Genomic DNA, 22925 nt, shown 5'->3' with positions numbered 1-22925 from the left:
GGTTGCCAACTCCCTCCCCCATTCATCAAGATTTGTGTTCACTTCATTCACACTCTTATATTTGCTGTGTTTGGCCTCCATCCCCTTTTAACCATGAGACAAAGATACCGTAGATTCTTGAGAAGAACTTTATTGATCACAATCTCTCCCATTCTGGGCCTAATCCCTCCTGGCCCTTTTCCCTCTCCTCCCAACTCCTCCCCTCAACTACAGGACGGTATGAAGGGGAATTAGTAAGTGCATTTATTTGAACATGGTTAGAGGCCTCCATATGATCACGCAGAGTTCCAGAATGTGGGGAGGGCTGTAACTGTGTGGAATGGCTCTTTGCAACAGGTGATGGTGAGCTGGTCGGAAAGGTTCCTAGTGTAAAACCAGCTGGTCCTAATGACACAATAAAAACATCCCCCACAACTAGGGTTGCCAGGTCAGAAGCATCCCCAAACCTGAGATTTTAGGGGCGGGCCCGAGTGATGTCATGGGGCGGGCCCGAGTGATGTCATGGGGCAGGCCCGAGTGATGTCACGGGGTGGGCCTGAGTGATGTCACGGGGGTGGGTCCGAGTGATGTCATTAAGCGTGATACATTAAGCATCAATCACAGTTGCTTGGAGCATACAATTAAAAAAAATCTGATTGGAAATTAAGCTAGAAATCTTAGCTAAAAGATGGAGCCTGCGTAGGGAACATTTAATCTAGCCTACTTGCTTTTGGCAAGAAGGGTTTAAGTGCCTTCAGGCCAGGCCAGTCACCAGAAGGCCACTGTAGGAAGAAAGGAGCCTAGTGTTGTGGACATATTAGATGGGAGCATTCGGGAGTAAAGATGGATGCCCATGAAGGCTTCAATTCTAAGCACACTTACTAAGGGACTAAGCCCCATAGAACTCAACAGGACTTACTTCTGAGTATATATAGTTTGGATTGTGCTGTTGGTTCAGTGTGACTAGGGATCCTCTGCAAAGACATCCATATCCAAGCAGGGTTGGCAACCCCTGCCTGGAATGCCCTGCCCTTATCTTTTAATGTGGCTGCTCCAAATGTCTTTATAGATTTGACCCTTCACTTCAGAAAGAGGCCTGAGAGATAAGTAAGAGTAAGAAGATTCTCCACCCTTTCTGTCTACCCTGTGGGCTGCTATAAACTCACTTTGACAGCCAACCCAATTCCAGTGAGTAATAATTGACAGAGAAAACACACATGGTTTGGTCTACCTTCACAGGCAGCAGCTTGAGAACAACAACTGCAGCCACACTTTCAAATATGTGAATTCTCTTTTACCACTATTGGACAAGAAACAAACTGCCATGAAACCAACAAGGTGCTTCATCAATGGGTTTTAGGGGGTTGAGCTGAGCACATGCAACCACTGCTGTTGCTTCTATGGATGTAAGGGAGTGAGGTTAAAGGTAAATGAAATGCAAACAGAAAATGAAAAACAAAATACAGGGATGCTTTCCTAAATGCAATACCATACCAAACACAACAAGATTCCTATGAGTAAGGCAGACAACTTAGCATCCCACAACCAGTCAGGATTCATAACCGAAAACCAAAACTAAAAAAATCCTGGCATCCAGTCAGTTAATGCAGAATGCTGAGGCATGACTGCTGATATGAGTGAGATCCTATCAGCACATAATACCTCTGCTCTGAAATCTGCATTGGTTGCTGATTTGCTACCAGGCCAAGTTCAAGCTGTGCTTTCCATGTTATGGGTGCCACATAGTACTTGTTCTGCTCTTGTAAGAAATCAGTCCTGTAAAATGGCAGCATTTTGTATACTCTGTTCAAAGGGGTTTGTGGTAAGAGGTATTCAGAGGTGGTTTACCATTGCCTTCCTCTGACTTTGGACACATATCATACTTTGGACACATAATGAGAAGACACGATTCACTAGAAAAGACAATACAGAAAAACAGAAGGGAGTAGAAAAAGAGGAAGACCAAACAAGAGATGGATTGATTCCACAAAGGAAGCCACAGACCTGAATTTACAAGATCTGAGCAGGGTGGTTCATGACAGATGCTATTGGAGGTCACTAATTCATAGGGTTGCCATAGGTTGAAATTGACTTGAAGGCACATAACAACAACAACAAAGTGGCAGCACCTACACTTTGGAACTCCTTGCCTATTGACATTAGGCAGATGCCTATTTTCAGCACCTGCAAAAATCATTTTTGTTTGGGCAAGCCTATCCAGGCATGTAGAAGCTATTGCGTTTTTAAATCTGTTTTTAACTCATTGTTGGTTTTATTATTTTGAATGTTTTTAAATACATGTCTAAATGTTTTTGCGAAGAATTTTATTGTTTTAATTCTTTCTGTAAATCACTTTGAGATTTTTTACAATAAATCACTATATAACTGTTGTAAATAAAATACATAAATAAATTCTGGAGTCACTGTGGCCCTTGAGTCTCTTCCCACTTTTAGGAACAAAGGAATCTGCCTCATACTGACTCAGGCCATTTGGTACCGCATAGCTCAGTACTGATGACATGGACAAGCATTGGCTCTCCAGGATTCCAGGCAATAGTCTTTTCCAGAAATTGAATTCTGGACCTTTCCATGCAAAGCATATGCCCTACCAATGAGCTACAACCCTTCCCGTTTAAAAAAGTATCTTTTAAAAATGTTCTTTTCAATTCACTCTTGAATGCACATCATACCTAGGGCAGATCCACACAATTCATTTAAAGCTCATTCAACACCCATTTGAAGCACATGAATCCCACCACAGAATCAGAACTGTAACTGTGAGGGAGAAATGACACTTCCCAGGATTCTTTAGGGGAAGTCATGCGCTTTAAATGAGAGCTGGATGTGCTTTAAATGTATTGTGTGGATCCACATAATAAATTTTGCCTGCATGTAAATTGTTTTAATTAATTTTTCAAAATGCAAATAAGCTATAAAGTGTAGTGGGTGACCATGGGCTACTCACCATCTTTCAGCCTATTTGCCTCAGGATGAAAATAATGGAGAACCATGACCACCTCAAGGAAGAAAGGCATACTTAAAATGTAGAGGAAGTATTGTACAACCATAGTGTGAAATCGGATACTTATTGGGACACAGTATGAAGAAATATTTATATAGGCATGACTATCAAACATGTTTATTATTTACACAACCTGTAAAGATATCTATAGTGCAATCCTATGTTCGTTTACTTAGAAGCAACTCCCAATGTATTCAATGGGGCTTATTCAACCAGGGAAAACTGCAGCCTCGAGTGATAAGGAACTTGTTCTTTTAACAAGCCTTTTAAGTTGAGGCCTTATCCCAGTCTGTGTCTGCGTTGGAATTGCTTTTTAATATGTTTTTAAACCTTTTCTTTTTTTAAAAAATATGTTTTTAAAGATGTTTTGTTTTAATATATTTTAAAGTCTGTTTTTATGATTTTAAAATTGTTTTTAATGCTTTTGTTTGCTGCCCTGGGCTCCTGCTGAGAGGAATGGTGGGATATAAATCAAATAATAAATAAAAATAAATAAATAAACTTCATTCACCCAACCCAAAATTCAGAATCATGTCACTTTAAGCTGTTTTGCAACTGTTTATACTTGTTATATGGTTATTGGTTTTTAAAGGGATTTATTATTGTGAGCTGCCTTGGTTTCCAATCACCAACCCTACCTCACAGGGTTGTTGGAAGACTCCATACACACACACACACACTTGTAAAAAATACACCCCATATAATAGTTTATTGTCAAACCAGTTGGTCATTGCAGAACATTTTTTTAAAAAATCAGTATTAGTTTCCTACATAATAAAAAATGTGATACCTAGGTAAACCCTGCCTAATTGCTTTAAAAATAGGATTGGAGGGAGAGGGAAAGATTTACAACACAAACACAATTCTTTGCTATGTTTACTGAAAAGTCCCATTAATTTACAGCACAATCCTAACCATGTCTACTCAAAAGTAAGTCCTAATGAATTCAATGGGGTTTACTCCAGGTACATGGGATTAGCATTGCTTTACTCCCAGAAAAGCAAGTATTGGATTAAATACTTTCATATTGCCAAGGTTTTCAAAGCACCGTCCTCTCCAACAGCCCAGGGTCTGACTCTTGCACACAAGAGAAAAAAAACTTTAAGTCATATTCTCACTTACTCAAACTGAAGATCTCAAAGCCACTGTTTCCTGACACTGCAATAAAGTCTAGGCACTGCCTGGGTCAGCAAATTACAACCCTGGCTTCACTTATTGGCTACAACCGTGAAAGAGTAGGGTTAGAGCCACAGCTTGGAAAAGTTATTTTTTTGAACTACAACTCCCATCAGCCCAATCCAGTGGCCATGCTGGCTGGGGCTGATGGGAGTTGTAGGTTAAAAAAGTAACTTTTCCAAGCTCTGGAGCTAGGAGCTGCTATAACAGATCCATTAAACAGATTTAGCAGTCGGGGGACTGCTGATGTTTTGGTGTATATCTTGGGAACCAGACCACCTAGAAACTTTTTTTTTAATTGAAGCTGAGAGTCCGGAGATTAAGGTGAGTTACCTGGAGACCCAGAGGGGACCCTCAACAGCCAGAAACTCCAGCTGAAAACCGGACACCTGGTAACCCTACCTACAACACTGCATTTACGGGTTACAATAATTTGTACAGGAGTTCAATATTTTCCCTATGTTTGCTTCTCAAACAAACCCTACAAACTCTCAACAGTTTCAATACAGATGAAGGTTCTGTTGATCCGCAGGATGGGAAGCTGTATTCAGCTGAGATCTCACTAACTGGTTGTATTTGGGAGTTTAAAACAACAAAATGCAGCGAATACTGAAAAAAAAAGGCAAAGCATTAGTCTATATCTATATTTGAAAAGAACCCTAACAACATCCAACATACATCACAAGAGATCATAGCAACTTCCTTGACCGCATCTACACCATACATTTATTCCACTATTATTCCACTTTAAACAGTCATGGCTTCCCCCCCCAAAACTTGGGAAGTATAGTTTGTGAAGGGTGCTGAGAGCTATTAGGCAACCCCCTATTCCTCTCATAGAACTACAATTCCCAGAGTTTTCTGGGAAGAGGGACTGGCTGTTAAACCACTCTGAGAATTATAACTCTGTGAGGGGAATGGGATTTCCTAACAGCTCTCAGCACCCTTCACTTCCCATGATTCTTTGGGGAAAGCCATGACTGTTTAAACCGGCATAATAGTGGAATAAATGTATGGTGTGAATGTGGCCCTTGACTCTACATGGAGGCTTATAGCCAGGACTAGCCCACAACATTTTGCTGTCTGAGATTTGGCATCCCCTCCTTCCAATTCTGTGTTCAGAAACTGATCTGACTGGTAGTCAAATCATATTTTAACCTTCCTCACTGCTCCTGAGAAAAGCAGGCTAGCCACATGGCCCACCCAGTTTTGTCATCCAACATCTTCTCATAGCTGCCCATCTCCCTGGCATCTGTTGCCTAATAAGGCTGGCCCTGCTTTTAGCTGCCAGCTGGGGCACTGTAGATTGGGTTGGTCAAAGTCCAATTCTGACATTTCCAAAGCTTGTAAAAGGGAAACATGTACATTTTCTGCCTTGACACTCTCTTTTTCCCTTCTGAGAAATGTAAGGTTTTTTTAAGTTGAAGCCTGACACCGAGATGAAAGTGTGGGACTTGGATCAGAGAGACACAGGTTCAAATCCCTTTTCAGCCATGATGCTCATAGGGTGCTCTTGGACCAGTCATTATTTCCCAAACTAACCTACAGCACAGGGCTGTTGTGAAGATAAAAGTACACCACCACAAGCTCATTGGAGGCATTAGCGGCTGGTGTAGTGGCACGGCGGCATGCAACTGACCTCCTGGCTGCTAGGTTGCCTTTTCCTTATTGGGAAGGAGAGGGCAGGAGAGAGGTGGTAGCATGATGCAAATGTGCTAGCAGGTGTGCTGGATTGCCTCTGCTAGTGCATTTGCACCATGTTAACCTCCCTGCCACCTTGCCCTTCCAACTCACCCCTCTCCCTACCTCAGCTTCAGCTATCAGGAGGTCAAGTGAGCTGCCCTACCAGCTGTTTGCTCCTGATTGGAGGAAAGGAAAGGCAAAAGTGTAAACAAATACAATATGGAACCATTACCATTTTCCTGCATGTAGAAGCTCAAAGCCTTCACCAATTTTCTCAAAAGGCAACGTGTGACTTATTAATGCATCCGTATTAAATTTCTTTTTCATGTAATCAGAAACCAGTTTAGGGAGAGCATCTTTTAACTTCCAACCTGGAGGAAAGGTAAAAGAACATTGGGTCAGCCAGCAAGCACCACTTCTTGATGATGATTATTTTTAAAGAAGAGAACATTTTAGGATGCGTGAGCTGTACAATTTTTTTTTTTTGGCAGATGATAACTCATTTTTTTACAATATATAAAAATACAAACTTAGTATAATCAAAGGCCAATGTGATGAAAAGGCAGGATAGGAAATGCTTTTAAGATAAATAAATACTTGACCCTAAAGTTTATTTGCAGACCTACTACATCTGTCTAAGCTTTCCCATGTTGTCCATCAGCATCTGACCTGGGTCTCTCCATGCACAGATTCAATGGCAGCTTGTGTTCCCAGACAGTCCATTGTGAAGTCACCATGTAAATGGGTCCTTGGTATAGCCACACATGCCTTCATGCTGAAATATCACAACTCATATTTTGGGAATTTGGATCTTCCCAATTTTCTACTGATATTATCTTGCTGCCCACCAGGAAGCATGCAGCCAGTGTCCATTAATGGCCTTCCATGGTTTCTGCCCTTTATTGTTCATTGTGATCAGATTATGTCAGTGTTGTGTCATCTTCACTGGCTTCTAGCCCATTGCTGGGCCCAAGTCAAAGACTTATGCCTTAAATAGCTTGTGACCTGGTTACCTGAAGGATTGCCTCCTCCCATTGTACCTGCCAAAACCCTAAGACCATCTTCAGAAGCTCTTCTTCAAGTGAGGTGTGGAATGATCTCCTCAGAGAGGTTCACCTGGTTCCTGCTTGTGGCACCAAGTAAAGACCTTTGCATTTTCCCAACCCTTTTGTATTTTTAATTTTAAAATCTGAATTTTTTATTTCTTGGTGTTGCTGAGAGTTTTTGAAGTTGTTAAGCTTTTTTTGATTTCTGTTTATTTTATTCTTTATAGTTGCATTTTACCCGGCAAACTTTACTAAACTCAGCTTTCCCCAAGCTGGTGCCCTTCATACGTTGTTGAACTACAACTCCCATCATCTTTGACAGCTGGCTATGCTGGCTGGGGCTGATGGGAGTTGCAGTCCAAAACATATGGAAGGCACCAGCTTGGGGAAGGATGGTCTAGCTCAAAGCAATGCTTGTGATGTGGCAAGTGCATCCACACAGGATGGATATTTTCCAGGCACTGAGAAGGCAAAGGCAGAAAGCCATTTATGCTAAGCTTGACTCATGTGAGGCTGCAGATTTTATTTCTATGAATCCAAACACCCATATTTATGCTGTCTGTGCTATGGAGCATTTTCAGAGGAGGGTGATCAGGATGTGAATGCTCCGTTATCCAAGTCCTATGAAGAACAACTGAAAGAGCTCGATATGTTTGGCCTGGAGAAGACATAGTTCAGGGGAGACATAACTGGCCTTCAAATATCTGATGTCATGCAGAAGATGGCGCAGACTTGGGTTGCATCCACACCATACTTTTAAAGCACTTGGCTTCCCTCAAAGAATCCTGAGAATTGTAGTTTACCCCCAACTCCCAGTGCCCTTAACAAACTACAGGATACTTTGGGGGAAGCCAGGTGATTTAAATGTGTAGAAAGGTGCTTTAAATGTATGGTGGGGACGTGACCTTGCAGGAAAATAGATTTCTGCTCAACATTAGGAGTAACTTCATTACAGTAAGAGCTGTTAGTCCGTGGGGCAACAGACTGCCTCGGGAGATGATAAGCTCTTATTTGCTGGAGGTATTTAACCAGAGGCTGGAGGGCCATCTGTCAGGGATGATGTGGTTGCATCCTGCATCACAGATCCTGCACTGAGCAGGGTGTTGAACTTAGCGACAAGTCAATGTCCCTTCCAGCACTATGATTCCACGCAGTAACTATCGATTTATGACCCACTTTAACCAATCCGCACCTCCAATCAGACATCCTATTAATTTTTTCCCTGTGAGGAGCAGAGTAGGTTCGATGGAGATCTGTGATCCTGCAGGAGGTGCCCCAACCAACACACAGGTGCCATGACCCAAATGGCAGGATTTAAGGGCAGTGACCTGTATAAGAAAGAAAAACAAGCTCAGAAACGGAAATGACAAAAGAACCTTCCTCTCCTCTTCTCAAGTTTCCACTAAAATCTTTTCTATAGTCCCAACCAGCTGCATTATATGACAGATCACAGAGGACAGCTTTGAGCCCTGGGACTGAACAGGAGAGCTATAAAATGGGAAACTGAGCCCAAGTGATTATCAAAAACACAAATCACATACTGCAGTGTCAGTGTGTCCAATCACTTCAAATGAGTAGTCCACACCAAGACCTGTCATGTCCACCACCACCTCATTAATGGGCTTCATGAAATCTTGAGGCAACATGCATTCAGTGGCTCCTAACTCTTTGGCCTTAGTAAATTTGTCTTTGTTGATGTCGATCCCGATAATCCTGGATGCTCCAGCAGCTTTGCACCCCATGACCACAGACAGACCGACACCTCCTAAGCCAAAGATGGCACAGGTAGAACCAGGCTCAACCTGCAAATCAATATAAACAGGAACACCATTGTAGTGATTTGCCAGGACATAAGGGACCTGGGAGGGATTGGGACTGGCAGACAGAAAGAGAAAGGGCATAGAGAGACAAAACTGAAAACCACTGTGGTGTAGTGGTTAGAGTGTTGGAGTAGGACCTGGGAGATTGGGGATCAAATCCCCATTCAACCATCATGCACACTGGTTGACCTTGGGCTAATCATTGTCTCTTAGGCTAACCTACTTCACAGGATATTATGAGAATAAAATGGGAAGAGGGACAACCATGTATACCGACTTGAGTTCCCTGGAAGAAAGGTAGGATATAAATATAATAAACTGGACAGGATTCGGTGAAGAGAACAGGTTCAAAAAATGGGGTAGGAGGAGGTGCATGGCAGGATAAAACAAAGGAATACAGCAGGGAGGTTGGGATAAGGCATAGCCTAGGACAGGGACTCCAATCCATCAGCGCCAACCAGCATGACCAGTGATCAGGAATGATGGGAACTGTAGTCTAACAATGCCTGGAAGGCTACAGGTTCCCCATCCTTGTCCTAGGATATCAAAACACATTGAACTACCCACCAACAGCCTCTTGCTGCTTCCTTATAGAGCTACTATTGTGAGCCTGGGCCCAGTGACAGCAGGCAAGCTTGAGTAGTTGCAGCTACTTTTGCATCTCAAAGTCATTTCAGAAAGAGTGATGATTCCTGAAGGTGCCAGCAATGCAGTGGCAAATTCAGAAGTGCAGGGTCACACCCCCTCATAGCTTTTCCACTTTCCCTCGTCTCCCTTGCACTCCCTGTCATCTTGTGAGTCCACACTTCACTACAACAAATGTCCCTAGGAGCCAATCAGCTGGAAGGAGTGGCTGTGTTAGCTACTGAGAAGAGTCTTCTCAGTGGCTGACTCACCTCCTATCACTCTGATTGGCTCCAATCAGCCTGAAAGGACAAGGACTCTTCTCAGTAGCAAACAGGCTCCATTTTATTCTTATTGGCTTGTACATAGGTACCTGGCTGGGACTCTGCTCCAAAAAAAGTAATGGTCTTCGACACCACCATCCCCATGACCCAGGATGACTACACACCTGGAAGGTGCCTCCTCCTCCAGCAGAGAGGAAGCAAACTCTTATTTCACTAATTTGCACACACATGAATTGATTCTAACCTGGGCACAATTGATAGCAGCCCCATAGCCAGTAGAAAACCCACAGCCAAAGAGGCACACTTTATCCAGTGGAGCATCATTGTCAATTCTTGCAATGGAAGCCTCAGGCACAACAGTGTATTCGGAGAAGGTGCTCGTCCAAAGGAAGTGGTGGATCCTTTTCCCTCTGCAGGTGAACCTGCTGGTCTTATCTGGCATCAGGTTTTGAAGAGGTTCATAAAGGCTGTTTGAGGAGATTCAGACTAGTCTGTATCATAAATTGGACTAAATACCAATTGTCAATATTACTAAGAAACACTAATATAATATGTCAGACAAACTCACTGGGACTTGAGGCAACAGTTAGCTTTAGGACTTAAACAACAGCCACATTCTCCACACTGGGGAACACAAAGAGGAATGACTTTGTCACCTTGCAGGAAAAAAATGACAAGACAACAGTGTTAGTAACAAGGAATGTTCTCATAAATGTTGGAAGAGGAGTAGCAACAAAGGAATATATTTACAGAGTTGGTAGCCATGTCCAAAGGTAATCTGATACTAGGCAAGATTCCTTAGTTAGTCCATTACAGGGTATCTGATCCCCTTGAACCCATTTACTGTTCTCTTGGGTATTGAAAGAGAATATTCCTAGTATACAATATGAATTAATTTGTTAACAGCAGTCAAATGTATATTAATATAAGTAAATAAATTTAAGCTAAACAGAGAACATATTTTTGTGAACAAAACTGATGGGCTGCTAAGTTCTAAGAGTAGAAATATTATTTTAAACAGCAAATATGTTTTCTATTCTGTTGATGTCAATAAAGATGGACATTTTCTCATCTTTCTTATAATTTAGGCCAAAGCTGTGCTGAAAATTCACCCCCACTTTCATGGACCCATTTGTAGGCTGTGATAGAGGGACAGTATTCTCAGTTAAGTTACTGGTGTAAAGAGCAATTCTTTAACATTTGTGACCTAATAGTGGCAACAATGGTGGCAGCTTGTGAGTGTGTTCTTTCTGTAACAAATTAATCCACTGCCCCATCTCCTGTGGTGACAGGGCTGCAAATCAGTGCCCCAGCAGCCCTCTATGTTCCCCTACAATGCCCTAGCTTCTACATCAGGATATTAAAAGTCATTGGCGAGGAGGGGGGAGGAAATGGCACCCTACTCTGGCCAGCCATTTCTAGACAGGTTTTGTAGTATGTCTGAAGGACTGAGAAGTGCTTTTGTGTTGAGCAGTGCTAGGATATTCAGTTAATGTGGAAAGGGCTAATGTATGTTATATTTATTTATTTATTTATTATTTCAATTTATATACCGCCCTTAGCAGAATAGCTCTCAGGGCGGTGAACAAACAAGATAAAATACAATATATCATAATAAAAATCATAAAAACATATACAAACAAACAACAACAAAAACACTACAAAAGCACAATACGACAAAAATTAAAAATACGGATTAAAAGATTAAAATGGTTAAGAAAATTAAAATGCCTGGGAGCATAAAAAGGTCTTTACCTGGCGCCGAAAAGATAAAAGTGTAGGCGCCAGGCATACCTCTTCGGGGAGGCTGTTCCACAACTCAGGGGCCACCACAGAAAAGGCCCTAGATCTAGTAACCACCCTCCGGGCTTCCCGATGGGTTGGTACCCGGAGGAGGGCCTTAGATTCTGATCGAAGTGAACGGGTAGGTTCGTATCGAGAGAGACGTTCCACAAGGTATTGAGGTCGCACGCCGTGTAAGGCTTTATAGGTAAGAACCAGCACCTTGAATCTCGCCCGGAAGCAAATAGGAAGCCAGTGCAGACGCGCCAAGACAGGTGTTATATGCGAAGACCGACAGGTCCTCGTCAGTAGTCTGGCAGCTGCGTTCTGCACCAGCTGAAGCTTCCGAATTGTCTTCAGGGGCAGCCCTACGTAGAGCGCATTACAGTAATCCAATCTTGAAGTTACCAGAGCGTGAACAACGGAGGCGAGGTCGTCCCTGTCCAGATAGGGGCGTAGTTGGGCTACCAGACGAAGATGGTAAAACGCATTCCGTGCCACCGAGGCCACTTGGGCCTCGAGAGACAGGGAAGAGTCGAGAAGAACCCCCAAACTACGTACCTGTTCCTTCAGGGGGAGTGTAACCCCATCCAGAACAGGGTTAACATCCACCATCTGAGCAGGGAAGGCATTCACCAACAATGTCTCGGTCTTGTCTGGATTGAGTCTCAGTTTATTAGCTCTCATCCAGTCCATTATTGCGGTCAGGCAACGGTTCAGCACATCAACAGACTCACCTGAAGAAGATGAAAAGGAGAAATAGAGCTGCGTGTCATCAGCATACTGATGGCAACGCACTCCAAAACTCCTGATGACTGCACCCAGCGGCTGCATGTAGATGTTGAAAAGCATGGGGGACAAAACCGACCCCTGAGGGACTCCGCAATGGAGAGTCCAGGGTGTCGAGTGATGTTCCCCAAGCACTACCTTCTGGTGACGATCCTCAAAGTAGGAGCGGAACCACTGCCAAGCAGTGCCCCCGACACCCAACTCCACGAGTCTCCTCAGAAGGATACCATGGTCGATGGTATCAAACGCCGCTGAGAGATCAAGGAGAATCAACAGAGTCACACTCCCCCTGTCCCTCTCCCGACACAGGTCATCATACAGGGTGACCAAGGCTGTTTCGGTGCCAAAACCGGGCCTGAAACTGGATTGAAACGGATCTAGATAATCGGTTTCATCCAAGAGAGCCTGGAGTTGGCTGGCAACCACCCGCTCCAAAACCTTGCCCAGAAAAGGGACATTCGCCACTGGTCTATAGTTGTTTAAATTATCTGGGTCCAAGGAGGGTTTCTTTAAAAGAGGTCTCACTACTGCCTCCTTGAGGCTACCAGGGACCACTCCCTCCCTCAAGGAGGCATTAACCACCTCCTTGGCCCAACCGGTGGTTCCAGCCCTGCCAGCTTTCACTAGCCAAGATGGGCAAGGATCTAGAACAGACGTGGTCGCCCGAACCATTCCAAGCACCTTGTCCACTTCCTCGAGCTGCACCAACTGAAACTCATCCAATAAAGAAAGACAAGGCCGCGCTCCGGACACTTCAATGGATTCATCTGTCACAACATCAGAGTCCAGGTCCCTGCGGATACATGCAATCTTATCTTGAAAGTGTCCAGCAATTTCATTACAGCGGGTCTCAGATGTTTCCATAGTATCGTGGGGGCCAGAGTGTAAGAGCCCTCGCACGACTTTAAAAAGCTCTGCTGGGCGGCTTAAAGATGATCTAATAGAGGCAGCAAAATAGAGCTTCTTTGCTGTCCTTACCGCTTTTGTATACAACTTATTGGTGGCACTTACCAAGGCATGATTGTATCCACTGGGAGTTTTCCTCCATCTGCACTCCAGCCTCCTCCTCTCATGTTTCATCGCTCTCAGCTCCGGGGTATACCACGGAGCTGTATGAGCTCTACAGCGAAGGGGGCGCGCGGGAGCGATCGTGTCAATAGCCCGGGTCATTTCTGTATTCCACAGTGCGACCAGGGCCTCGACAGGAGCACCAGTCCTATCAGCCGGAAAATCTCCCAGAGCCCTCTGAAAACCTACAGGATCCATCCGGCTCCGGGAGCGGATCAACTTAATAGATCCTCCACCTTTGCAGAGGGAAAGAGCCGCTGTAAGTCTGAATCTCAGCAAGCGGTGATCTGTCCATGACAATGGGGTAGATGAAAAACACCCCACCATCAGATCACCATCTCCATGTCCAGTGGTGAAGATCAAATCGAGAGTATGTCCCGACACATGTGTTGGGCCAGTAGAAAATTGAGACAGCCCCATTGTTGTCATGGAGGCAATGAAGTCCTGAGCTGCGCCAGATAAGACAGCCTCGGCATGGACGTTGAAATCCCCCAGTACCAAAAGTCTAGGGGACCTCAAAAGGACCTCCGAGACTATCTCTGTCAGCTCAGCTAAGGAAGCTGTTGGGCAGCAAGGTGGACGGTACTCCAACAGTATTCCTAGTCTGTCTCCCTGGCCCAACACAAGGTGGAGACATTCCAAACCAGTCGCCGTCTGGACAGGGTGCTTGGTGAGAGGAAAAGAGCTCCTATAGACCACAGCGACCCCCCCTCCCCGGCCCTCAGATCTACCACAGTGCTGAACCAAATACCCGGGTGGGCAAAGCTGGGAAAGAGCAACTCCTCCCTGATCAGCCACCCAGGTCTCGGTTATACATGCCAGGTCGGCACCCTCCTCCAGAATTAAATCATGGACAAGTGAGGTTTTATTATGTACCGACCTGGCATTCAAAAGCAGCACTTGGAGATCCGAGAGCTGGCTGATAGGACAACCAACAATCCTGTGGATATGAGGAGAACCGGAACAAGGCACAGACACAATTTGTCTGGGACGAGTTCCCCTTACCTGGCCTGTTCTCCTCCTAACGCCATACCTCTCATTACCCGTCACTACGTTAATGATAAAGTACATTAAAATACATAACGATACAATTCACTAATAGGCAAAAATCCTTGCGGTTTAAGAACGTACCTATAGCTAACAGACATTTCTATCAAACTTTAAAAAGCAGGGAAATTGGGCAGCAATAGTGAATGCACCAGGGGAGCAGGAGACCTGACCTCCTCTCTGAGATATTGTATTGCCCTACAAATTTGTCAAAATGCAAACACAATCTGGGCTGGTTTTTCACAGTCCAATCCACTTCCTGTGTAGCTTGTAAGAATTTGGTAACGTGCCTCTGAGCATATGGTGAGTGGTGGAGAAGGGGAGGGCGAGGAGACTGGATGGGTGGGCACTGGGCAGAGGGGAAGCCCCTTTCCTTTCCAAAAGGAAACATTGTGAACATCATAATTCTTTCAGGGTTTCCCCCACTTTTTATTCTACAGCAGGCACATGTAGCCTCCCAACCAAATTTAAACCAAAGCTGTCCCTGGCCACATCCACACCAGACCTTTATTTCACTTTAGACAGCCATGTCTTCTCCCAAAGAATTCTGGGAATTGTAGTTAGTGAAGTGTGTTGAGAGTTGCTAGCTAGGAGATGCCCTGTTCCCCTCACAGACCTTCAATCAGAGCAGCTGACAGTTAAACCACTCTGGTCACTGGAGCTCTGTCAAGGGAATAGGAGTCTCCCCTCAGCACCCTTCACAAACTGCACTTCCCAGGATTCTCTGGGGGAAGCCATGACTGTCTCAAGCGAAATAAAGGTCTGCTGTGGGTGTGGCCCCCTGATTAGGCAAGCCAAGCAGCTGTGAGTCTGGCTTTTAGAACACTGACAGTTGGTCCTTACTGAGCATGCCCACCTTATAATTGAGTTCAATGCTCAATTTCTTAAATTAATTAAAAATCAGCCAGGCATTTTTTAACTTTTAAACTGCAGAAGATGATGGTCAGAGTATGGGGTAAGGTCAGTAATAGGATTACAGGTACTCTGTGAACATGGCTGATTTTTAATTAATTTCAATATGAGAACTTTGACAGAAAAAAGTCCACAAGGGGTCTGGTATTTTTCTCTCTTTTTACACTTTGAACTCTCGATTTTCTCTGACTGTTTTGTGTATCACCATGAAAATTGAGAGGGTTGTTAAGCAAGAGTTTCTGAGTTCAAGACTCTAAGTTTTGTAAAGTTTTGTTTTGAAATGAGCTTATGGGAAGCATCAGGATGGTATGGGGGTATTTTCAATTTAACATTGGGGAATGCGAAAAATCCATGCTGACTATAGTATACAGCCACTCTTGTGGCTGTATAATGCTCAGCAGAGAGTTTGGGCAATAACAAATGCATATACATTAGAGCAGGTGTGGAGAACCTTTAGACCTCCAGATACTGATGAACTACAACCCCCAACTTCCCTGGCTATTGGCCATGCTTGCGTTGGCTGATGGGAGTTATAGTTCAGCAACATCCTGAGGGCCAAAAATTCCCCAGACCTGCGTTAGAGGGTGATTTGTTGTCAGCCCTTTACATCAGCTTGAAACTCCTAGTGGTGTCCAATACACAAGTACATCCTGATGTGCCCCAACCTTACCTGGCTTTACACAAGTGACTCCAGGTCCAACACTTTCAACAATGCCAGCTCCTTCATGACCCACAATAACAGGGTAGTCTATGTTTGGAAAAACACCTTTCAATACATGGTCATCTGTCCGACAGATCCCAGTGGCCACTATCTGCAGGGAATCCAACATGTCATTCCAATATTTACACTTTTGGATCCAGCAGTTACGTTCTCCAGGAACTGGTACTGAATTAGATTACTTCCATTACAAACTTGGGTCTCCAAGTAAACAGCTTATTGTGAAAATGCCCCATTCACACAATTATATCCCCTTAATGGGGAAAAATTGTGGAAACAGAACCTCTATATGATTAGGTGTTCACAAAGAGGCCCAGCTCACACTGACAGTTGTTTCCAAAAGTTTCAGCAAGAACATTATCTGCTTGATCCAGTTCTGGTCTGACTAATTATGACACAAAAGACTAGCCAGAGATACACATTCAGAGCTTCTCTTTTAGTAAAGACACGAATATGGTCTGAAGGCACATTAGGCTACCACCTTGCTGAAGCTAAGCAGCTCTGGATCTGGTCAGTGACTGGTTGGGAGACCACCTGAGAACCACATGCCTTGGGATTCATGATGGAAGAAACGTGGGATATAAATATAAGATTTTAAAAAAACAGTAAAGACCTCCAGGATGGAGTGGGAGTAACACAGGATAAGTTATGTTGTTAAGTTAGGGTCACCATAAGATAGCGATATGATAAAAAAAGAAGTATGATAAAACATCAGATACTAATATGGCAAAACTGTGCCTGGGCTGAACCATTTCAGATTGCAGCTGGGGGAAGACTCAGGAGCTTTAGTAATACAGCTAGACAATCTTTGGCTGAAGGCCGACAGGGGAAATTTCCCCATTGATCTTGCTGTATCATGCTCAGAACTTTTGGGTATATCTTGCTTCTTATTGCTGTCCATGTTTCAACTGTAACCTCACCATAACTATTGCTGAAGCTGTGCACAAATCTGATTGAGGTCCACACTTTATTCTGGATGCAGAATTTTGGCTTCCTTGGTGCAGAATCTCTTCTTCTTTTGCATGGAGTCCACAGAGTTCTGCCTATGCCTGCCACTATTAGCCCTACAACTCGTGGTTCCCTTATCCAAGTCTTCAGAGTTTAAGCACAAGATCCCCAGCCACTACAATAATAATTCACAGTAAGGTGACTTTTTTGAGTAAGATCTTTTACCTTCACTCGGATTTCATGACTCTTTGGTGGTGCCACCTCCACCTCCTCAACAGAAGGCATTTTGCCAACTTCCCAGATGATTGCAGCTTTACATTTAATCACCTGTGAAAATAGATCCAATCAAAACACGTCAGAGATTAATTGCAAGGTGCCCTTCATAATGATTTAAATAGGATCGTAACCTTAGCTTTGCTGCAATCGGCATGGAGATCCTTTTCCCACTCAGCAGGAGCGGGCAACCTCTGGCCCTAGGGGTAATTTTATGCGGCCCTTGGCCTAGTTTCAAAATCCCTCTGCAAGCTATCAGTTCAGACCTCTGGCAAGAATGATCTATCCCTCTTCAAATAGCCCACTAGAAGAGGGGGAAGAATGAGCTATAAAAATGGTAAGAATGATAGAAAAGAGAGAGAGAGAGGGACAGAGAGAAAGTGGATGGCAAAGAGAGAGGGGAAAGGTGTGGCCCTGATCATGTTTGGCTCTAGCTCTGCCCATTGCCAGCATGTGGCCCCTGACAGAGAATGTGGCCCTCAATAGAAAAAGGTTGCCCATCCCTGCTATATGGCTTGCCAGAGTTGATCCAGCACACCTCATGCTGTCTGGAAGCACTGCAATGATGCCCAATGCAAACCAACAAGAGTGCTATTTTGATAGCGTTAACAGTTAATGTGGTTCAGTAAACAACAGCAACAGAATAAAAAGTTTCCCATTATTGGGGAGGGTCTGTAGCTCAGTGACAGAAGACAAGCTTTCCATGCAAAAGGTCCCAGGTTCAGTTCTCTGCATCTTCAGATGTTCTGAGTATCTAAGATCTTAATGCCAACTTAGTGATGTCAGTAAATGAAAGATTAGCTTAATCTCAATATAATTATTTTAAATTAGGGATGGGGAACCTAGGGAATTTCAACTCCCATAATCCTGACCATTAGTCATGTTTGATGGTGCTAACAGGAGTTGTACGTGAGCAACATCTATAGGGCCAATGGTTTTGTAACAAACGCCCACAATATTAGTTTTATTGTTAGGCGAGGATCCGCTCCCAAGTACAAGGTTTCAATATTACTCAAGGAACGACGAAACTGTCTTAAAAGTAAAGCCAGAGTTTTATTGAAGCACTTGCAAGTGGAGAAACGAACAAAGCCGAGTCTGCCCCTCCCTGGACGCAGCCAGGTCTTATACCCTTGGCACCACATACATCATGCATACATTAACTGCCTGCCCAGCCTACTTCCTTATTTCCGATCTTTTCCATATAAGGACTTTTTTTTGGGCTCTTGGCCACATTCCTGAGACAGGCGTTGTCTCTTCACTCGGTGCCATTTGAAGCACTTGCAAAACCGGTTTTGCAAGCCAAGGTAGTTTACACAGACAAAGAGATAGCCAGGCCAGCTTATGTAAACAGCAAAGTACGTGCCTATGGAGTGTTCACTAAGTCACCGGTATTGTCTTTATTTTCCTTAAGCTAAGCAAATTCTACAAAAGCCAAATAAGCATTATTTCTTGTTTATTATTTTCTACAGTTTCCCCCTTTTTTAAATTTATAGGAGCAGTGTTTAATTAAGCCTTGCATAGTTTGAAGTAAGAACATCATGTTGGCTAGGATGATTCTCTCATCAGAGTCAAGGAAGTAGCCTCCCCGGATTCTCTGAAGCTTCAGTTAGCATCTGATGGCAAAAATACCCAGATATCTGATGTGGAGAGGAATAATTTGCATTCTGGAACTCCATCAATTGATCTAACAAGCATAGTTCAGGAACAAAAATATTTGGGTCTGATTCTGACTCTAAATAAGCTTCAGAAGTGCAAGAGCCAAGTTATGTAACTTCTTGGGCATGGACCATCGTGGTGGCCCAGCCAAACTGTGATGACTCCATTCTAGAATCAGGGCTTGCCCAAACTTTGTTAAACTAAATGAAATGAAATGTGTTTCTTTCCCATACTTACCCCTTCTTTTTGGGTGGCCTCAAACATGCCCATATTGCTTCTGTGCTACCTACTTCCTGAAGGACTTTGTTTTCCTCAGTGAAGGCAGACAGTCTCACTTCCATAGCAGCTGCATTGTTCTCCAGTTTAAAGGGCCCTTTGCTAATTTGTGCCAACACTTGTTTCCTGGAGGTTTAGCTTATAAAATTCACCACCATTTTGATACAACTGTTTTGTTATTTTTCCATGGAGTGCAAGAGAGTCAGGATGCTTATTGCTTTATTTAAAAATCTCTTAACCGCCTTTCATCCAGCAGATCCAAGGGTGATACTCAACAATAACAGCAACAAAAATAAAATGCAATAAAAACAAAAACATAACACCTCTTAAAAACAATAAAAGCTAAAACAGCTAAAAAAAAACCCAGTAGTGCAACCCCTTTAAAATGCCACAGCAAACAAAGAAGTCTGATGCCAGTCCAGCATCTCTAGGGAGGGTATTCTGAAGTCAAGGCGCCTCTGTGACAGACAGAGCCAACTAATTCTAGTTTTGTTCCCATCCTCCTCTCTACTGAGTTCTGCAAGAGCAACATCGAGACTAGGGGGAGCTGATGGGCAGTGCTGCCCCCTAGACAGGTTGTAAGTGAAAAGGCAGGCAGAGGAGACCGGCTGAGGGCAGACTAAGGCCACATCCACACCAGACATTTATTCCACATTAAACAGCCATGGCTTCCTCCAAAGAATCATGGGAAGTGTAGTTTCTGAAAGATGCTGTGAGTTGTTAGGAGGCACCCTATTCGCCTCACAGAGCAACACTGTTAAACCACTCTGGCCATTATAGTTTTGTGAGGAGAATAGGGGGTCTCCTAACAACACTCAGCACCCTTCGCAAATGACACTTCCCAGGATTCTCTGGGGGAAGCCATGGCAGTTTAATGTGGAATAAATGTTTGGTGTGGATGTGGCCTGAGGTTGGTGGGGCAGTACCCTATTTGGCCTAATTGACCAGCCTCTAATGTTTGTACGCTACCTTGAGCTCCTTGGAGGAAAGGTGGAATAGAATTGCAATAATAAATAAATAAAAGAAATACTGTCACATGTGATGATCAGAGCTTGGAAAAGTTACTTTTTTTTTAACTACAACTCCCATCAGCCCCAGCCAGCATGGCCACTGAATTGGGCTGATGGGAGTTGTAGTTCAAAAAAGTAACTTTTCCAAGCTCTGGTGATGATTATATCGTATTGTGGAAAGCCTAGAACAAAGGGTTTATTGAGATTTCAACAGCAACTAGGTAGCTGTTGCTGCAGCATCAAGGCAGAGTCCAGTAGGGATGTTGGGGAATTCCACTGGAAACAGAAACTGGAGTGGAAATCCCTACTGTTTGTGTTTTCATCCCAGCTCCACAGTGGAAATCAAGCCAGTGTATATTATTAGTATCGATCCAGCAAATATGATCAGTGTTCACACACAACATTTTTTAAAAGTCCACAACCAATATGTAATTAATGACTTTTTCTTTTACATTGTTCTGGTATTTCCTTTACATTGAAATGAATGGTGTAGGTATAATTAATGATTATATGAAATTACTTACTTACATAAATTACTTAAATAATTATGCAGATTACATTAGATAGCCAACAGTGAGACAAATAGTATAGTATTTGGCAAAAAACAAACTGCAGCGAAACGGAAACAGTGCTGATTGTAATAAAGTTGAAATAGAAATCGCTGCCTTCTTGTGGCCCTGTACTCGAGGCACACTTTGTAAGCTTTAACTTCTTTGTTGGAGCCAGTAAAGACTTGCTCTTTACAGAGCTGGTTATTTTCATGCTAATAGCAACTAAACTAACTAGCAGTTAAAACAGCTAGGCTGGTGCGGACCAGAGAGAGGGCATTTTCGATTGTGGCCCCCACCCTCTGGAATTCTTTGCCCTATGATCTTCACCATGCCCCCTCCCTGCCAAGTTTCTGTCAAGCCTTGAAAACCTGGCTATTCAGGCAGGCCTACAAGATCCCGGGAGTAGATTAATTTTATCTTGCTACAGCTGTGGATGGTTTTAGATTAATTTTAGATTAAGCTTGGTTACCATGTTGTATTTTATATGTAGTATTTTATTCTAATTTGTACGTCGCCTAGAGTGGCCGCTGACCCGGCCAGATAGGCAACTCAGAAATAAAATTTTACTTTTTTACTTACTTCCATCCACGCAACAGAACATCTTCCTCTCCACCAGGAGAAGAATCCTGCTGATTCCTCAGGTCCTGCTTGTGGGCTTCCCATAGGCATCTGGTTGGCCACGGTGAGAACAAGATGCTGATCCAGAAGGTTCTTATGTTCTTATGCTTTGTCCCCTCCACCACCCCATGCACCCTCAAAATCAGTTCTGGAGGGTTGGGAAATCCAGTGGAGCACATTTTGGGGGGTGAGGTGAGGTGAGGAGGGGAAATTGAACTCCTGTTGCACCTGCAAACCCCCATTGGTACAGCATTGGCTACAACCCTTTATCAGTTTAGGATCATAAATGTCCAAAACATTAAAAGCTCTTAATGAAGATATGAGCTCCCTTACAGTGAATTGTATGTTAGTCCCTCTTGTTATGTTACTGCCAACAGGTCTCAAATCCTGCTGATGCTGCTTTTTCCTGCTCTCCAACTTTAAATTCTTTAACAGGGCATCTGAAACACTGACCTACATCATTATCATAATAATTCTAAGCACTTATATCAAAACTTTGGAGAATACCTTCACATATATTGCAGTTGGAGGACAAATATTGACTTGTTAATCATGGCAGAGTATGCTTTCTAAGCCAAACAGGTGAGAATATTTGTTTCATTGAAAAATTGAGTCTTTTTATTATATACTGGTGGTACAATAAGATGCAAGACAGTGTTGAAGTATATACACTGCTGGGAACACGATATGTATAATAGTTATACAATTGACAGATTTATTATCAAACTAGTTTGTAAGGTTTTTTTAAAAATAATGTATCTGTACATATGCAATGGATCATTAAAAATACTGATTTGAATAAGGCAACCTAAATGTCATGGGTTGAGATAACTTTTTTTAACCTTCTTCGTTTACACTTCTAACTCTTACATTGTGCAACATAAGCTTTTAGCATTTTTCTGAAAATCTTAGATCCTCTCCATTTTCTCCTTCACTTCTATCAAGCAGATTCATGTTTTGAAAATACAAGTAGGAGATAAATCTCCACAGCTTGGTCTTGACACCACAAAGGGAACTTGCACAAATAGAATTCAGAGAATGTTTCTCTCCTCTGGGAAGTTCTCAACGCACACGCACGCACGCACGCACGCACACACACACACACACACACACACACATACACAGAGATTTAGATAGACTGAGCCATAAGAAACAGTCTTCTTTACCTTCCCTGTAGTCGCCATGTGTCCGGATCCTGGTTTTCGGTCTAGCCACACGCTTACTCTTCTGCAAAGGACTTCTCTTCTTGCTGATCAGTTGGACTCTGGCAAGAAAAGAGAGATACACAACAACTTTTTCCTCCTCCACCACCACACACACAATGTATAATCTATGATAGGCCAGCTGGGGAAGGGGTGGGCCCATTTCTAGCTGGGACTGAAAGTTCTTTAGTGCCTCCCAAATATTTAGTTTAAATTAATCTCCCCCTGAAGCAGCCATCCAAAGTTAACCAGTATCAAGAGTGAGGGAAATACAGGATCTAAAAAAAGAAAGTGTGAGGCAGGGCTGCATTATGACTTTTGTGGGCCCCAGGCACTTTTGCCTTCGTGGGCCCCTTCCTCCATAATGATACCAATATTAAAAATTATTTTTGATATAACTTTAAATACTTCAACATTTTTTTTTCTGTTTTAGGCAAAATT

General features: G+C 43.3%; 1 protein-coding gene across 1 annotated transcript; it reads right to left on the bottom strand.

The window, feature by feature from the left end:
• Positions 1-3691: 3691 nt before the first annotated feature.
• Positions 3692-22546, bottom strand: LOC133363636 (alcohol dehydrogenase 1-like). The gene is made up of 9 exons (XM_061582910.1): positions 22449-22546; positions 17124-17225; positions 15903-16044; positions 10203-10290; positions 9879-10101; positions 8448-8708; positions 8099-8234; positions 6093-6231; positions 3692-4786 (listed from the first exon to the last, which is right to left on the bottom strand). Exons 1-9 carry the CDS (start codon positions 22464-22466, stop codon positions 4762-4764), a joined length of 1134 nt encoding a protein of 377 aa, XP_061438894.1. The 5' UTR covers positions 22467-22546; the 3' UTR covers positions 3692-4761.
• Between the last annotated feature and the right edge of the window lie 379 nt (positions 22547-22925).

This window comes from Rhineura floridana, chromosome 9 (assembly GCF_030035675.1).
Source record: "Rhineura floridana isolate rRhiFlo1 chromosome 9, rRhiFlo1.hap2, whole genome shotgun sequence".
Classification (NCBI taxonomy): Eukaryota; Metazoa; Chordata; class Lepidosauria; order Squamata; family Rhineuridae; genus Rhineura; species Rhineura floridana.
Note: the sequence above shows the minus strand (reverse complement) of the source record. Positions and strands in the feature narration are given on the sequence as shown.